The sequence below is a fragment of the Poecilia mexicana genome, unplaced genomic scaffold (assembly GCF_051168715.1).
Source record: "Poecilia mexicana isolate PSO_F unplaced genomic scaffold, ASM5116871v1 scaffold_17, whole genome shotgun sequence".
Classification (NCBI taxonomy): domain Eukaryota; kingdom Metazoa; phylum Chordata; class Actinopteri; order Cyprinodontiformes; family Poeciliidae; genus Poecilia; species Poecilia mexicana.
The window spans coordinates 736,891-753,364 of NW_028263386.1; the positions used below are offsets into that span (position 1 = coordinate 736,891).

Consider the following 16,474-nt stretch of genomic DNA (forward strand, 5'->3'; position numbering starts at 1 on the left):
TCAGGTTCTGGTTCTGTTCTGGTTCAGGTCCAGGTTCTGGTTCTGGTTTAGGTTCTGGTTCTATTCTGGTTCTGGTTCAGGTTCTGGTTCTGTTCTGGTTCAGGTCTAGGTTCTGGTTCTGGTTTAGGTTCTGGTTCTGTTCTGGTTCTGGTTCTGGTTCAGGTTCAGGTTCTGGTTCTGTTCTGGTTCAGATCCAGGTTCTGGTTCTGTTCTGGTTCTGGTTCAGGTTCAGGTTCTGGTTCTGGTTCTGGTTCAGGTTCTGGTTCTGTTCTGGTCCAGGTCCAGGTTCGGGTTCTGGTTCTGGTTCTGTTCTGGTTCTGTTCAGGTCCAGGTTCTGGTTCTGTTTGGACTGAATGACTTTAAACCACAAACTGAACTCAGTTCAACGACTTTGAGATGATTTTAGTTTTGAATTGACATTAAATAAATAAACTGAATCAAATTTAATGTAATATTTTAATCTGAACTATTTTCTGTGGCTAAAAGCAGAAAATCATCATAATTAATATAAATAAAAGCTTGAAGACATTCATCTGTGTGCAAATAATCTAATCTAATCTGGGAGATTTTATTACTGGAATAAATGAACTTCAGTAAATATTAATAAATGAGAAAATAATTTTTACTATATTTCCCTTATTTGGTGAAAATGTAAATATTATCATGAGTCAGAAAATAAAACCATCAGCTCTCGTTTCTTTTATGATTTTATTTTGAAGTTCCACACAGTCGGTCATAAACTACATATTTCTGATGTAACTAATATTTACACAAACATGAAACAATAATTCATTCATCAGGAGTAAAACAGAAGAAGTGATTTTAAGACAATCATGTTTATAACTTCATATTCAGGTTTTTAACAGGAAGTTTTATCTACAGATCCTCCAGGTTTGGGTCGGATCGGATCGGGTCAGATCGGATCGGGTCAGATCGGATCGGATCGGATCAGATCGGATCGGGTCGGGTCGGATCGGGTCGGATTGGTCCGAGACGTTTCCTTCCTCCTCAACAAATCCTGAAAAACAAAAAGAAAAAATATTTGAATGGACTTGATCAGAACCAGATTTATTAAAATCCAGGTAAACATGAAGTCTGGATCTCTGAGGCGACTGAGAAGAAGAACCTGAAGCTGAATAATAACTGGACAATCACCTGGACACGTCCTCCCTCCGGTCCAGGTGACCGGGACAAAGTTCTGTCTTCATCAGAACCCGGGTCCAAAACACCGACCAGCTTTAACTTTCCACACGCCGATTCAGACCACAAGGATTATTTTTATTGGGGTTTCGGGTAAAAATGGCGACTTAAAAAGCGAAAAACGAGCGAAATTTCCAACTGACAGCATCTGCTGCTGCGTTAGAGCGAGGAACGGACTGGATTTTTGACCCCAAAATCATTTTAAAATCGCTCTCACGTCTACAATTATCGCTCTATTGATATGAAAGTCGGTCATGAAATCGCACCGAATTCCTGCTCCGGTAAAATGTTTTCGAAATTTCTCTAGGGCCGACGGTTTTCTGTCAAGGTGCTTCAGAGCAAAATCAAGTGACAGGGTAACCTCAGGCACTCAGCCTTTCAATTTCAGATTTTTCTGAAAAATTTCAGAGCTCAGTGCACACCATCTTTGACTCATCGCTGCTATTTCTGTGAGTGGCCTACAGATATGAATCGCGGTACTATCGGAGACGACAAATAGCCCTCTCATATGCTTCAAACGGTTTTCGGATCGGCCTTACGGATCCTGAACGGGAAGCAGTCGTTCAGACTGATTTTTTCATCAAAACTGACTGGGGATCTCATAAAGATAGATAAAGTCTCTCACACATGACAGTTGGCAGAGGATTAATCGCTATAGCAACAGAAAGGCAGAGCTGCTGGTTTGGACTACAAAGACGCCATAACTGTAGTTCTTTCTATGGCCCAGACTCAACAGAGCAACATGTCAGAACTACAACATGGCAGATAACTGGTTTAACCAAACCACTGTTACACATGGGATTAGTGGCCATTTAAAACGAAGCTTACTGAAAATTTCAAAATAAAAGCCTCAATATTCCTCTCTGGCTAGTGCACTAGAGGAGTGAACTGGCTAGCATTAGCCTTTTCCCTAAACAAAGCTTTTACCTATTTTTCTTACTTATTAGCCATGTTTAGTATACTGAATAGAGTAAGTCAATGAGAGAAAACATGCTAGTGATGTCCCACATGCTACTGACAGCATTCATGCTAACATTAGCATTTTGGCAAATTTTAGCTTAGGCATTCATTTCAACATACTGAATGGTGCAAGTCCATGTTAGTCAACATGCTTTTGATTCTCCACATGCTATTTTGTAATTCTTAGCATTGATGCTAATTTTTAGCATCAGAACACTGGGTTCCAACCAACGGGCACACTTTGGCAGGCCCCCGTTAAATTTCTTCAGAAATTTTCTAGTTAATAAACTGAAGTTACTTTGGATAAAACTTTCCTCTCAGGAGTAGAATAAAACCCGACAGGTTCTGTTTGTCATCTCCATGTATTTCTGGTGGTTCTGTTTGTGGTTCTGTGAGGTTCTGATGGTTCTGTGAGGTTCTGATGGTTCTGTTTGTGGTTCTGTGAGGTTCTGTGAGGTTCTGATGGTTCTGTTTGTGGTTCTGTGAGGTTCTGTGAGGTTCTGATGGTTCTGTGAGGTTCTGTGAGGTTCTGATGGTTCTGTTTGTGGTTCTGTGAGGTTCTGTGAGGTTCTGATGGTTCTGTTTGTCATCTCCATGTATTTCTGATGGTTCTGTTTGAGGTTCTGATGGTCCTGTTTGTGGTTCTGTGAGGTTCTGTGAGGTTCTGATGGTTCTGTTTGTGGTTCTGTGAGGTTCTGATGGTTCTGTGTGGTTTTGATGGTTCTGTGAGGTTCTGATGGTTCTGTGAGGTTCTGTGAGGTTCTGATGGTTCTGTTTGTGGTTCTGTGACGTTCTGATGGTTCTGTTTGTGGTTCTGTGTGGTTCTGTGACGTTCTGATGGTTCTGTTTGTGGTTCTGTGACGTTCTGATGGTTCTGTGAGGTTCTGTGAGGTTCTGTACTCACACTGACTCATCCACAGCCGCAGCGTCATCAGGACGTTGAAGGCCACCGTCTTCATGAAGATGACTCTCAGGCCGAAGATGGTAATGGAGGCCAGATTCACCATCTCATCTGCAAACAGCAGCAGCCATTAAACCCAGAACTGATTTTTAACACAGCAGAGGCCATTAGAGTCGGGTTCAACGTACCTGGTTCCAGACTGGCGTCACACTGGACAGGCTCTGTGGTGTTTTCTGAACAGCAAACAGAACAAACAGTCATCAGTAAATCAGTGATGGAGCCAGGAAACTGAGTCATGGTGGAAAGTTTGACTCGTTCAGACTCACCTCCACATGTTTGTCCATCTGTCAGAAAGGCCACCTGGCTGTAGTAACCTGTTGGTTTCCCACTGGCATCTTTTATCTGACTGGCTGATTTGTTGTCAAACCCATCTTCATTCATTGTTCCATTGTGTCGAGTAAATCCAGTTGCCAGACAAACTGTGGTGTCGTCACCAGCCGGACCCAGATTGTAATAATCCGGCTCAATTACTTCCTCTGAAACACACAGAAGCAGAAATCATGAATATAAAACGTTAAACCTTTTTGTTTCCTTCAGTGGCAGAAAGCTTGTTGGGTTCTTCATGAGTCCATCCAGTTCTGATCCGGTTCTGCCAATCCGACCAGAACCAGAACATCCGATAAATGATGATGGTTTCATTAATTCACTCTTACAGATTTTATCGTTTCTGTTGAACTTTAAACTCGTTTCTAGTTTTGGTTTAGAAAATGTTGAGTTTGTTTTTCGTTATATTTGATCCTGATTTTGATCTTTATTCAGCCAAACAAACGTCCAAATATAAAGAAACATAAAGAGAATAAAGATAAATGTTTCATGTCTTCAGACGACATAAAACTGGTCTTTATTTAACTGCCATAAAGACAAAAAGTTACAGTAAAGAAAATGGAAAACTGGTTTAAACCGGTTTAAACCGGTTTAAACCGGTTTAAACTGTTGGTTTCCAGTTTAAACCGGTTTAAACTGGTTTAAACCGGTTTAAACTGTTGGTTTAAACAGTTAAACTGTACAGATTAATTAACTCTGGTTAATAAATCTCATATGTTAATTTTGTTTGTAAATGATTCCAACGTGTCATTTCCTGAAACCTTTTAATAAAGTTTCATGTAAACATCTCCACCTCCATATTAATGTTATTGATCATAACTGAACCACAGTGAACTTCACCGTCACAAAAAGCTGCTGGTTCTGATAAACCGGGTCCGATCCACCAGGTTTTACCCTTTTATGATAAAATATATTAAATGTTTTCATGACCAATCACTGAGATCAGATCTTAAATTTATCTGTTCAGCTTTTTATTGCATAGTTAAAATGTTGGCTGGATAATTATTTATATTAATTATTCATTTTAAAACTGAACTTGAGGACAAAATAATTAAACTGAATCTCAAATAAATAACTAAATTAAATGTAAAAACTGTTAGAGGTTTAAATAAAAATCCTGCTGCAGATTTTAGAGCAGAAAAAAAATCTGTGATGTGAAAAATTTAGATTTTTTTTGGTTGTTTTTCATAAATATTAAATGTTAGGAATCGACTCACTGGAAGAAACAAACAGTTTGAGTCCAGATCCAAACGGCAGCTTAACGTTGTTGTTATTCACACTGGAGTGGAACCAGTAACAGAAACCAGTTCAGATCTGGAACCGGTTCCAGTGTTCATATGGACCAAAATGATCAATCTGAATTAGAATTAAACTGTTTCATCCTTCAAAATATTTTATTTATGTTACAGAAACTTAAAGCATCTTTGAGGCGATTTAATGTTTGGACCAAATTATTGTAGAAATTAAAGTTTCGAGTTAAAATAATGAAAAATGTTGAACTGGACTCACTTTGCTCCACCAACAGTTTGGATCCGGATCCAAACCAGATTTTATTGGTTCCAGTTTGTGTCACACAGTGAGCCGGGGTCAGACGGAAACTACATCAGATTATCCATCAGATTATCAGATTATCCATCAGATTATCAGATTATCCATCAGATTATCCATCAGATTATCAGATTATCCATCAGATTATCCATCAGATTATCCATCAGATTATCAGATAATCCATCAGATTATCCATCAGATTATCAGATAATCCATCAGATTATTTTAGCGTTAAATCTGAATACAGATTATAATAATTAGATGATCAGGATTGTTATTTATGTGGAAATGATCTGAATGTTTTTCCAGTTTATCTGAATCTGAGCTACGATTCAACTAAATATGAATTATTCATCTGTTATTGTCAGAAAATGGATTAGCATCACCTAATAAAGAAAAACTGAAGTTAATTGGATATTTTTAGATAATTTGATGCTTTTAAAACTCTTTAATCATGTTGAACTGGACTCACTTTGCTCCACCGACAGTTTGGTTCCGGGTCCAAACCGGACCTTAGCGGTTCCGCTCTGAGTCACACAGCGACGGAAACCCGACCGATAATCTGGTTTTATTAATTTAACATTTCTTCTGGATTTATTCTAAATAAAATCCTGATTGTTGGTGAAATTTATAAGAACTGAAGTTTCTGTTCAGAGCAGAAAAATATTCATCAGATTTATAATAATTATTATTTACAAAAGGTTCAAAACTCCTGAATATTTTAACTCATTATTGATGATAATATTCAGTTTCTGTAGGGAAGTTTGTTCTGCTGCGACGATCAAAGTCAGTCAGACGAAATAACGAATAATCTGGAAAACATTTCACCAGAACCACGTTCTGGGTCCAACTGAGGACCCAACAGAACCAACAGAACCAACAGAACCAGTAGAACCAACAGAACCAACAGAACCAATAGAACCAACAGAACCAATAGAACCAACAGAACCAACAGAACCAACAGAACCAGTAGAACCAACAGAACCAACAGAACCAATAGAACCAACAGAACCAACAGAACCAGTAGAACCAGTAAAACCAACAGAACTGGCAGAACCAGTAGAACCAACAGAACCAGTAAAAACCAACAGAGCCAACAGAACCAGTAGAACCAACAGAACCAGTAGAACCAACAGAGCCAACAGAACCAGTAGAACCAACAGAACCAGTAGAACCAACAGAGCCAACAGAACCAGTAGAACCAACAGAACCAGTAGAACCAGTAGAACCAACAGAACCAGCAGAACGTTCCCAGGTCCAACTCACGCTGTGACACGGCGACCCGGACTCCGGGTCCAAACAGCAGCTTGTTGGTGTTGGTGTTCACACCGCCAGTCGGCCCAAAACAAAAACTGCAGCAGAACCTTCAGTTCCTCTCCGGTTCCGGTTCCGGTTCTGGTTCTGGTTCTTTGGGGTTTAATTTACATTAATCTGAGGTTAAAGTCCAAACCTCTTTAATCCGTAAAGAAACGTTTCTGGATGAAGATGTAAAATAACTGAGCAGAAGTTTAAATAATAATTATATTAAATAAGAATAAAAGTTTGACTCAAACGTTCCAGTCATCAGATTTAAACAGTAAAGATGGTTTTAAATAATTTTATGGTTTATTCTGAATATTTAATCTGAACTCGATCGTTTCCATGGTAACTGTAACTCCAGACCAAAAACTCCAACAAAAACCAAAACCATGTTTATTAAATCTGACTTAAAAACTGAAGGAGTTTCTCTGCTGAGTTAAAATCAATATTTGAATATTGATAATCGATCAATCAGCTGTTAATGTTCATGTTTGATTTTCTTACTGTGTTGAACTTGCAGCTCTGTTCCGGACCCGAAGCGGACCTTCCTGGTCCCGTCATTCACACAGCGACATGCAGCTCAGCAGAAACTCATCAGATTACAGATTACTGCTGTTAATCTGAGCTGCCTGGTCATCAGATTACAGATTATGGCTGTTAATCTGAGCCGCCTGGTCATCAGATTACAGATTACTGCTGTTAATCTGAGCCGCCTGGTCATCAGATTACAGATTATGGCTGTTAATCTGAGCCGCCTGGTCATCAGATTACAGATTATGGCTGTTAATCTGAGCCGCCTGGTCATCAGATTACAGATTATGGCTGTTAATCTGAGCCGCCTGGTCATCAGATTACAGATTACTGCTGTTAATCTGAGCCGCCTGGTCATCAGATTACAGATTACAGATGATTTACTTTGGATTCTCGGCGTCTTTAAATCATCTGAACTGACCCTGAAGTTTCATATTCAGCCGTTTTTCATGAAAATAATCTGCTGATTTCTTTACTAAACAAATTACATCCAGTCAATAAACAGTTCAGATTTTTAGCAGGTTTCCAGATTAAAAATGATCAAAAGCATTGAAATGATTCTGGAGTTGTAACAGTTTATTAATCTCTGTGTGGTTCATCATGACGCTTTATGAATTCAAATATCAGATATTTATTAACTATAAAGGTGAAATTCTTACTGGACTGGATGTAAAGTTTGACTCCGGTGCCAAACATCGTTTTCCTGGCAGCTTCGTTCACACAGTTCAGAGCATCGAGTCAGAAACCTGCAAACCTTCAGCAGCTTTCTGAATAATCTGAATAATCTGAATAATCTGAATAATCTGAATAATCTGAATAGATTAACCATCAGGTTAAAACCTTCATGTTTTAATCCTTCAGTCGGTGTTTAGAAAACACTTTGATGTTAAAATGTAATAAACGGTAAAATCATTTCATTAAATGTAACAAAGTGACGAATCTTTGAGTTTTTTAAAGATGATATTTGCTGCAGTTTGACTCCAGACCAGAAACTGATCAATAACTGATAATGTGATCAGGAGCTGAACTGGTTTCAAGCAGATTTTCATGTTTAATAAAAACTTTATCAATAAAAACATCAATATTCAAACTATGGTTTAGATTTTCTGATATTTGGTGGATTTTGTGTAAAATGATTATTGATTGATTATTGATGATGCGTTTGCTGCTGCATGTTAAGAATCTTATCTTTTGTATTTTCAGCTCAGTTTCTGGTCCAACATCATGTTTCCAGTCCCACCAGTGACCCACTGGGACCAGTATGGACCACCAGAGCAGCCCAACGCCGAGTTATGACAGAAAAACTACAAAATTCATTTAAACTCCTGGATTAATGAGAATATTTGTTTTGGATTAAACTGTTTATGAGTTTGGAGCCGAAGTTTATGAATGTGAATCGATTTGATGAAAACATTCTGAGGTTTTACAGTGTCTGAACGTGAACTGGTTTCCTCTCCTACCAGTTAATCCAGTTTGGATCCTCAGAGTTTCACAGTGAGAACAGGAACAGAATCTGAGCTGGATTATAATCTGAGCTCCAGATTAATGTCCAGGCAAGAATAATCTGGAGTTTAATTAACCCAACACCAATAAAAGACGAGATATTAAAGTTTACAGTGAGAATCTGCTCCCAGTTCAACCAGTTCAACCAGTTCACTGGTTTCCAGTAAAATAAAACACATTCAATGTTAAAGTGTAACTGGTTAAATGTGCTGGTCTTACTGGTTCCTACGTTCAGACTGGTTCCAGAACCGAAGCGGATCCTGACTCCGTCATTCACACCGTGGAACCCGACCCGACAAAAACCCACCAGAACCATCCAGGCTTTAATGGGCAAACTGGTTTATTACCATTTATACTGGAACTGAGGATGTTATGTCTAATATTTAGTTTATTTCATTTTAATAATTTAGTTTAAATTGAGTTTTAAAATGTTTGTTAATTTTAATAACATTTCTGGATGTGGGAGTTTTTACTGAAATATGAATATAAACGAATGTTTATGAATATAAACGAATGTTTATGAATATAAATGAATGTTTATGAATATAAACGAATGTTTATTAATATAAATGAATGTTTATGAATATAAATGAATGTTTATGAATATAAACGAATGTTTATGAATATAAATGAATGTTTATGAATATAAACGAATGTTTATTAATATAAACGAATGTTTATGAATATAAATGAATGTTTATGAATATAAATGAATGTTTATGAATATAAACGAATGTTTATGAATATAAATGAATGTTTATTAATATAAACGAATGTTTATTAATATAAATGAATGTTTATTAATATAAATGAATGTTTATGAATCTGTTTCTGGATTTGATCTGATTTTAAAACATGCTGGGTTTTTATAACCTGCATAGTTTAATAAAACTGTAAATGAAACGTTAAACTCACTGATCTCCACCATCAGTTCGGTTCCTTCACCAAACCAAAGCTTCCAGCCGGATCCAGAACCAGACACACTCTGGGTCTGACCCGACCCAAAACCCAGCTGGATTTTTACAGTGTAACATCCAGCTCTAAAACTAAAACATTCATTTTTTACAGTGTAACATCCAGCTCTAAAACTAAAACATTCATTTTTTACAGTGTAACATCCAGCTCTAAAACTAAAACATTCATTTTTTTACAGTGTAACATCCAGCTCTAAAACTAAAACATTCATTTTTTACAGTGTAACATCCAGCTCTAAAACTAAAACATTCATTTTTTTACAGTGTAACATCCAGCAGCTGCTCTAAAACTAAAAACTTTGAATTAAACCTTCAGATTTTTGATTCATCACTTCAGAAAATCACATTTTGCTTTTCGGACTGAATTTATCATCAAACTCGTCTGCAAAGCAAATCTAAACTAAAACATAACAGTTTATTTTACACGTTAAACTAAATATGTTTGTTTTAATGTCTGAGGTTTAATAAGTTGAATAATAAATTATTCTCTCTGGTATTGATTATGAGTTTTACTCCTTTCCAATAATCAGTTTTAGTTATCAATAAACGTTAAATATATTTAGTATCATTTGTTTCATTAAGCCTCTGCTTATTATTTATAAAGTATTTATAATAATATTCATTATACTGATTATTATGTTAGATGACTTGATTGGTTGTTTATTTACTGATTAAAAAGTTTTCAGTTTTATGTTTGAGTTGTTCATATTTCTTTATATTTCTATATTTTTCTACATATTTCTATATTTTTCTACATATTTCTATATTTTTGTTTGACTTCAGATTAATTTGTTTCTTAATTTAAAATAACATAAAGTCACAAATTTACCTCCAAGGATTAAATAAAAATGATCAATTCTGGAGAAACTGTTTTATTCCTGGTTTATTGATTATTTTCCCATAACTAATAAAAACTTACTGGGTCCGATGTTTAGTTTGGTACCAGAACCAAACAGCAGCTTCGTGTTGCTGCTCGATGTCACACAGCAGAAGAACCGAGTCAGGAAACCCAGAAATACATTCAATTGTTTAAATTAAGACTAAATATGATTTAAAGGTGTGAAATGGATGGTTATGAATGAAATATTTTATTCCTGATGTTTCTGGTGACATTCAGGATGATTCTGATGTTTATCTATCAAATAATAAAAACTATTTGATTCATTTTGGCTCCTGATGTTTTCAGTCACAATCAGAAAAGATTCAGATGAAACTAATAAACCTGTAAATAATATGAATTATTATTGGAGTGTAAAAACTTTAACTGCAGTAAAATCAACAATCTGAAGGTTTTATCTCCTGTGAAGTTTAATATCGATAAAGTTCATCTGATATTAAACAGATAAACGTTCTGGACGGAACCGTCAGTTTGGATCCAGTTTGGTTCTGAGTTTCCAAAACCAGAAAGTCGTCAGCATAAAAATCAGCAAAAACTCTGATTTCTGACAGGAACCGTAAAACATTACTGATATAATTTATCCAGTTTATTTTTTAAATCTGGATTTAAACCAAAATGTGACATTATAGTTTGATTTGTAAGTAAAATGAATAAAACGTACCGGACAGACCCGTCAGTTTGGATCCAGAACCAAAGACGGGTTCTGAGTTTCCGTATCCAGACACACAGCCAGTCGGTCAGCAGCAGAAACGCCGAGCCGCTCAAATATGATCGATTCATAACGTAACCAAGCAGGAATAAACTGATTATTTTAACATAATCAATAAATCCTGGAAACGGTAGGTTTTGATCCGATCATGTTTTCTACCTGTGAACCAACAACCTGAGAGTTTCAAGATGTAATTTAAATAATTTGTCGTGTAAAACATAAACTGAGATAAACTCACGTTTCTGAACCGTCAGTTTGGTTCCCGTCCCAAAAAACATTTTAAAGTTTCCACTTCCAGTCACACTGTGCTGCAGCGCGGAGCTGAAACTACACCGAATAAACCCCCAAACTACAGCAGATAAACCCCCAAACTACAGCAGATAAACCCCCAAACTACAGCAAATAAACTCCCAAACTACAGCAAATAAACTCCCAAACTATAGCAAATAAACCCCCAAACTAGAGCGAATAAACTCCCAAACTACATCAGATAAACTCCCAAACTACAGAAAATAAACCCCCAAACTACACCGAATAAACCCCCAAACTACAGCAAATAAACTCCCAAACTACAGCAAATAAACTCCCAAACTACACCGAATAAACCCCCAAACTACAGCAAATAAACTCCCAAACTACAGCAAATAAACCCCCAAACTACAGCAAATAAACTCCCAAACTACAGCAAATAAACTCCCAAACTACAGCAGATAAACCCCCAAACTACAGCAAATAAACCCCCAAACTACAGCAAATAAACCCCCAAACTACAGCGAATAAACCCCCAAACTACAGCAAATAAACCCCCAAACTACAGCAAATAAACCCCCAAACTACAGCAAATAAACCCCCAAACTAGAGCGAATAAACTCCCAAACTACATCAGATAAACTCCCAAACTACAGAAAATAAACCCCCAAACTACACCGAATAAACCCCCAAACTACAGCAAATAAACTCCCAAACTACAGCAAATAAACTCCCAAACTACACCGAATAAACCCCCAAACTACAGCAAATAAACTCCCAAACTACAGAAAATAAACCCCCAAACTACACAAAATAAACCCCCAAACTACAGCGAATAAACTCCCAAACTACAGCGAATAAACTCCCAAACTACAGCAAATTAACTCCCAAACTACAGCAAATAAACTCCCAAACTACAGCATTTACTTCCCAGTGGATTCAACATGTTTAACAGAATTTCAACACATTTCGGTTTAATTGTCAAACGTTTATATTTGCTGATAGTTTCAGTTTTTCACTCACTGTTTTGTATCGTTAGTTTAGTTCCTTCCCCAAAGATCAGCTTTGTCACTCCTGTTGTTGTCACACAGTAACTCTGACCTGGACTTTAACTAGACCACCATCTGATGGCAGAAATAAAACCTTTAAAACTTTTAAACCTCCAGTTTTGGGGATTTCATGTTTTTAAACATGAAATCCCCATGTTTAAAAACATGGGGATTGTTTTTAAACAATCCCCATGTTATAGATAGATAGATATAGTATCTATCTATCTAGATAGAGTATCTATCTAGATAGATAGATACTCTATCTATCTAGATAGAGTATCTATCTAGATAGATACTATCTATCTAGATAGATAGATATCAATCTGTCTAGATAGATATCTATCTATCTAGATAGATACTATCTATCTAGTATCTATCTAGATAGATAGTATCTAGATAGATACTATCTATCTAGATAGTATCTATCTATACTATCTAGTATAGATAGATACTAGATAGTATCTATCTATCTAGATAGAGTATCTATCTAGATAGATAGATAGATACTCTATCTATCTAGATAGAGTATCTATCTAGATAGATACTCTTATCTAGACCAAAGTATTTATATAACTCATCATTCTAGTGAATATCCAAGTGAAGCTTTACTTTAAGCTCCTGATCTGATGGTTACCTTTACTGCAAAAATATTTCTAAAGTCTTAAACTTTAAAACAAACAATTATAGAAATATTTTTACATCAAAAATGTAAATAAAGTTAAAAACATTCAGCGTTTCAGTTGGTGGATCATTGGATCTGATCCGTGTCGCATGTTTTCCCTCTGAATGTTAAAGATGTTGGTCATTTAATAAAAAACTTATTTTAATATTTTGGTTCCTTTTCTGGATGTGACTTTATAGATTCCAGTTCTTCAGTCGATCAGCAGAAACTGATCAGTGACTGAACTGCTCTGACCATCAGCGATATTCTCTCAATAATCAATTAAAATCGTTTGACGATTTTAGTCTAATAAACACATCATCCTGGAAAACATTAGTTTTTGATTCAATCATGTCTTTTTAATGTATTTCTGATCAGGTAAAGTTTAAATAATTTGTTGTGTAAAACATAAACTCAGATAAACTCACGTTTCTGAACTGTCAGTTTGGTTCCAGGACCAAAGATGAATTTATTTCCATAATTATTCACACAGCAGGAGAAACCAGAGCAGAAACTCTGAGGATGAACTTCACATTTCATGTCATTAATTCAGATTAAATCTGAGGAATAAACTAAAATACTGATGTTTGTTTTTACAGTGAATATTAACTCCTGGTGTTATTATTCTGCACTTCATTATCTCACAACACAAATATTTTATGGTGTAATTCTGTTAGTTTTTCTGGTGTCCATATTTTACTGAAACTATTAATCATTTAAAATCAGAGTTTTAGTTTTTATCCATAATAAAAATCAATGTTTTATCTCGACTCACGTTTCTGAACCGTTAGTTTGGTTCCCGTCGCAAAAATCATTTTCCAGCTTCCACTTCCAGTCACACTGTGCTGCAGCGCCGAGCTGAAACTACAGCAAATAAACCCCCAAACTACAGCAAATAAACTCCCAAACTACAGCAGATAAACCCCCAAACTACAGCAGATAAACTCCCAAACTACAGCAAATAAACCCCAAACTACAGCGAATAAACCCCCAAACTACAGCAGATAAACCCCAAACTACAGCAGATAAACCCCAAACTACAGCAGATAAACCCCGAAACTACAGCAGATAAACTCCCAAACTACAGCAGATAAACCCCCAAACTACAGCAGATAAACCCCCAAACTACAGCAGATAAACTCCCAAACTACAGCAGATAAACCCCCAAACTATAGCAAATAAACTCCCAAACTACAGCAGATAAACTCCCAAACTACAGCATTTAAGTTTTTATTTCTCGGTGGATTCAACATGTGAATATTTGCACATTTCGTGAGAATCAGTTTTCGTGACCTTGTTGATGTTTTGTGGTTTTTATAACTTTAAGAAGTAAAAGTTTGTTCAGGTGAAACATAAACTGAGTGGAAATGATGCATAAACTCAGAAACACTCGGATGTAAAACCTTCAAACAGAAAAACATCATCAGCAAATCGTCGGACCTTCTGGGTCTGAACTCATTTTAACAATAAATATTTCAAACTCAAACGTTCAGAAAATGTTTCCTTCACTTCAGAACTAAATATTTTTCACTCACTGTTTTCTATCGTTAGTTTAGTTCCTTCCCCAAACATCAGCTTTCTGTTTCCTGCTGTTGTCACACAGTAACTCTGACCTGGACTTTAACTAGACCACCATCTGATGGCAGAAATAAAACCTTTAAAACTTTTAAACCTCCAGTTTTGGTTTAATTAAATATTAATTTAGTATTCATGATATTCACAATACCAGCCAATAACCAGGTAAACTGTTAATATTACACTTGACCTTATGATTCACTGTGGTGGAAAATATTTATAATTATTAAATATTAAAACAAGCAGATAAAGAATTATTTTAAATCTAAATAAGGTTGAAAACATTTAACCTGGATTATTTTAATCTCATGTGTGCAGATTTAATGTTAAATTTCCTCAGGTATAATTTCACTCATTAATAAATAACTTTCTAGTTTCTATCAGGAGTTTGGTTCCTTTTCCAAATGAGTTTAAAGGTTCTGTTAAACTTTAACAGAACCTTTAACAGAACCTTTATAAGGTTCTGTTTAAGGTTCTGTTAAAGGTTCTGTTTCAGATTTTAAATGTTTTGATGGAAACATTTTCCAGTGAATTTGTTGACATTATTTTTATTAATACTGATGAATCTTTACATATGTAGGCTGAATACATTTTCAAAATAAATTTTTACTCATTAAATCTCGGTGTCATTATTTTAAATAAAACTAATTTACATATATGAAAATTAGTTTTCATTAATTAAACATTTACTTTTAATCAGAATCAAACCAAATTTTACTGCAGATAAAATAATCGATGTTCAATCAGCCCAAAGGCTTCGGTTTATAATTTACCAAATAATAATAATAATAATAATAATAATAATAATAATAATAATAATAATAGTAGTAATAATAATCTCCTCACTGGTTGCTATGGTTACCGCGGCTCCTTCTCCGAAGCTCAGTTTATAGTTTCCAGATGAAAGAGACACACAGTGAGTCGGGGCTGAACGTCTACTGGTTGTTAACTTTATGTTTAATAAGCTGAAACTATAAATAATCTCTGGTCGTATTTAACTTTCATTTGGCTGCAAGAACAGCAGCAAAATGAGCCGAGTTGGTTTTTAAAGTGAAGATTTTTCACTAGTTTCATTTTGTGTCATGTAAAGTTTGATTAAAGAATAAACTATAACAATAAAGTTTAAATTAAAATGCTGCTACTTACGTGAATCTATGGTGAGTTTTGTTCCTGAACCGAAAATGATTTTAACTCCAGACACACCGAGGCGAACATGGTGACAGAAACCGAAACACATTTATGTTCGATTATTTATGGAAATATTAGAATCGGCCGAGAGAAAAACAGATTTTTAATAAAATGTTTCTGTTTATCCTTCTGAATTAAAATAAGACACAGAATCACATCGTCTGCATGTTGTGAAAGTTTTCCAACATTTTTCATAATCAGATTTTAAACTCATCTGCAGAGTTGGATTAAAATCTGGAGACGTTTTTATTCTAACTGCTGATCCGTACTCACTGCTTTCTGCTCTCAGACTGATTCCACCTCCAAAAACCAGTTTCCAGTTTCCAGACGAAGTCACACAGTCAGCGTGACGGAAACAATAACCGATAATCAGACAATCGATCAGAGGAGACCGACGACGAGTCAGAAAACCGACGAGTCAGAAAACCGACGAGTCAGAAAACCGACGAGTCAGAAAACCGACGAGTTAAAAAACCGACTGAATCTCCAACATGTCGGGCCGAAACAATAAATTTTACTAAAATAACATCGAAACGTTACTTTGGGTTCTGACCCGACGCCACACGGATCAAATGTTTGGTTTTAAGATTTTTATCATGTGAAATTATTCAGGGACGTTTTACTCACGATGTTCAACAGTCGACTTTGTTCCTTCGCCAAAAATCATTTTCCTGTTTCCAGATCCAGACACACAGCGTGGCGGCTCTCAACCAGAACCAGCAGAACCAACAGAACCAACAGAACCAAACAGAACCGAACCGAACAGAACCGAACCGAACCGAACAGAACCAACAGAACCAGCAGAACCAAACAGAACCGAACCGAACAGAACCAAACAGAACCAA

General features: G+C 35.9%; 1 protein-coding gene across 1 annotated transcript in view; it reads right to left on the minus strand.

Annotated features, from left to right (window-relative positions):
* Positions 1-689: 689 nt before the first annotated feature.
* Positions 690-16,474, minus strand: part of LOC106906668 (uncharacterized) — a 47,786-nt gene continuing 32,001 nt past the window's right edge. Inside the window, exons 4-7 of the mRNA XM_088014768.1 lie at positions 3,388-3,597; positions 3,250-3,294; positions 3,065-3,172; positions 690-1,018 (exon numbers count right to left, since the gene is read on the minus strand). Coding sequence (XP_087870894.1) covers positions 1,017-1,018; positions 3,065-3,172; positions 3,250-3,294; positions 3,388-3,597 — 365 coding nt within the window. The 3' untranslated portion in view covers positions 690-1,016. The remainder of the gene's footprint in view (positions 1,019-3,064; positions 3,173-3,249; positions 3,295-3,387; positions 3,598-16,474) is intronic.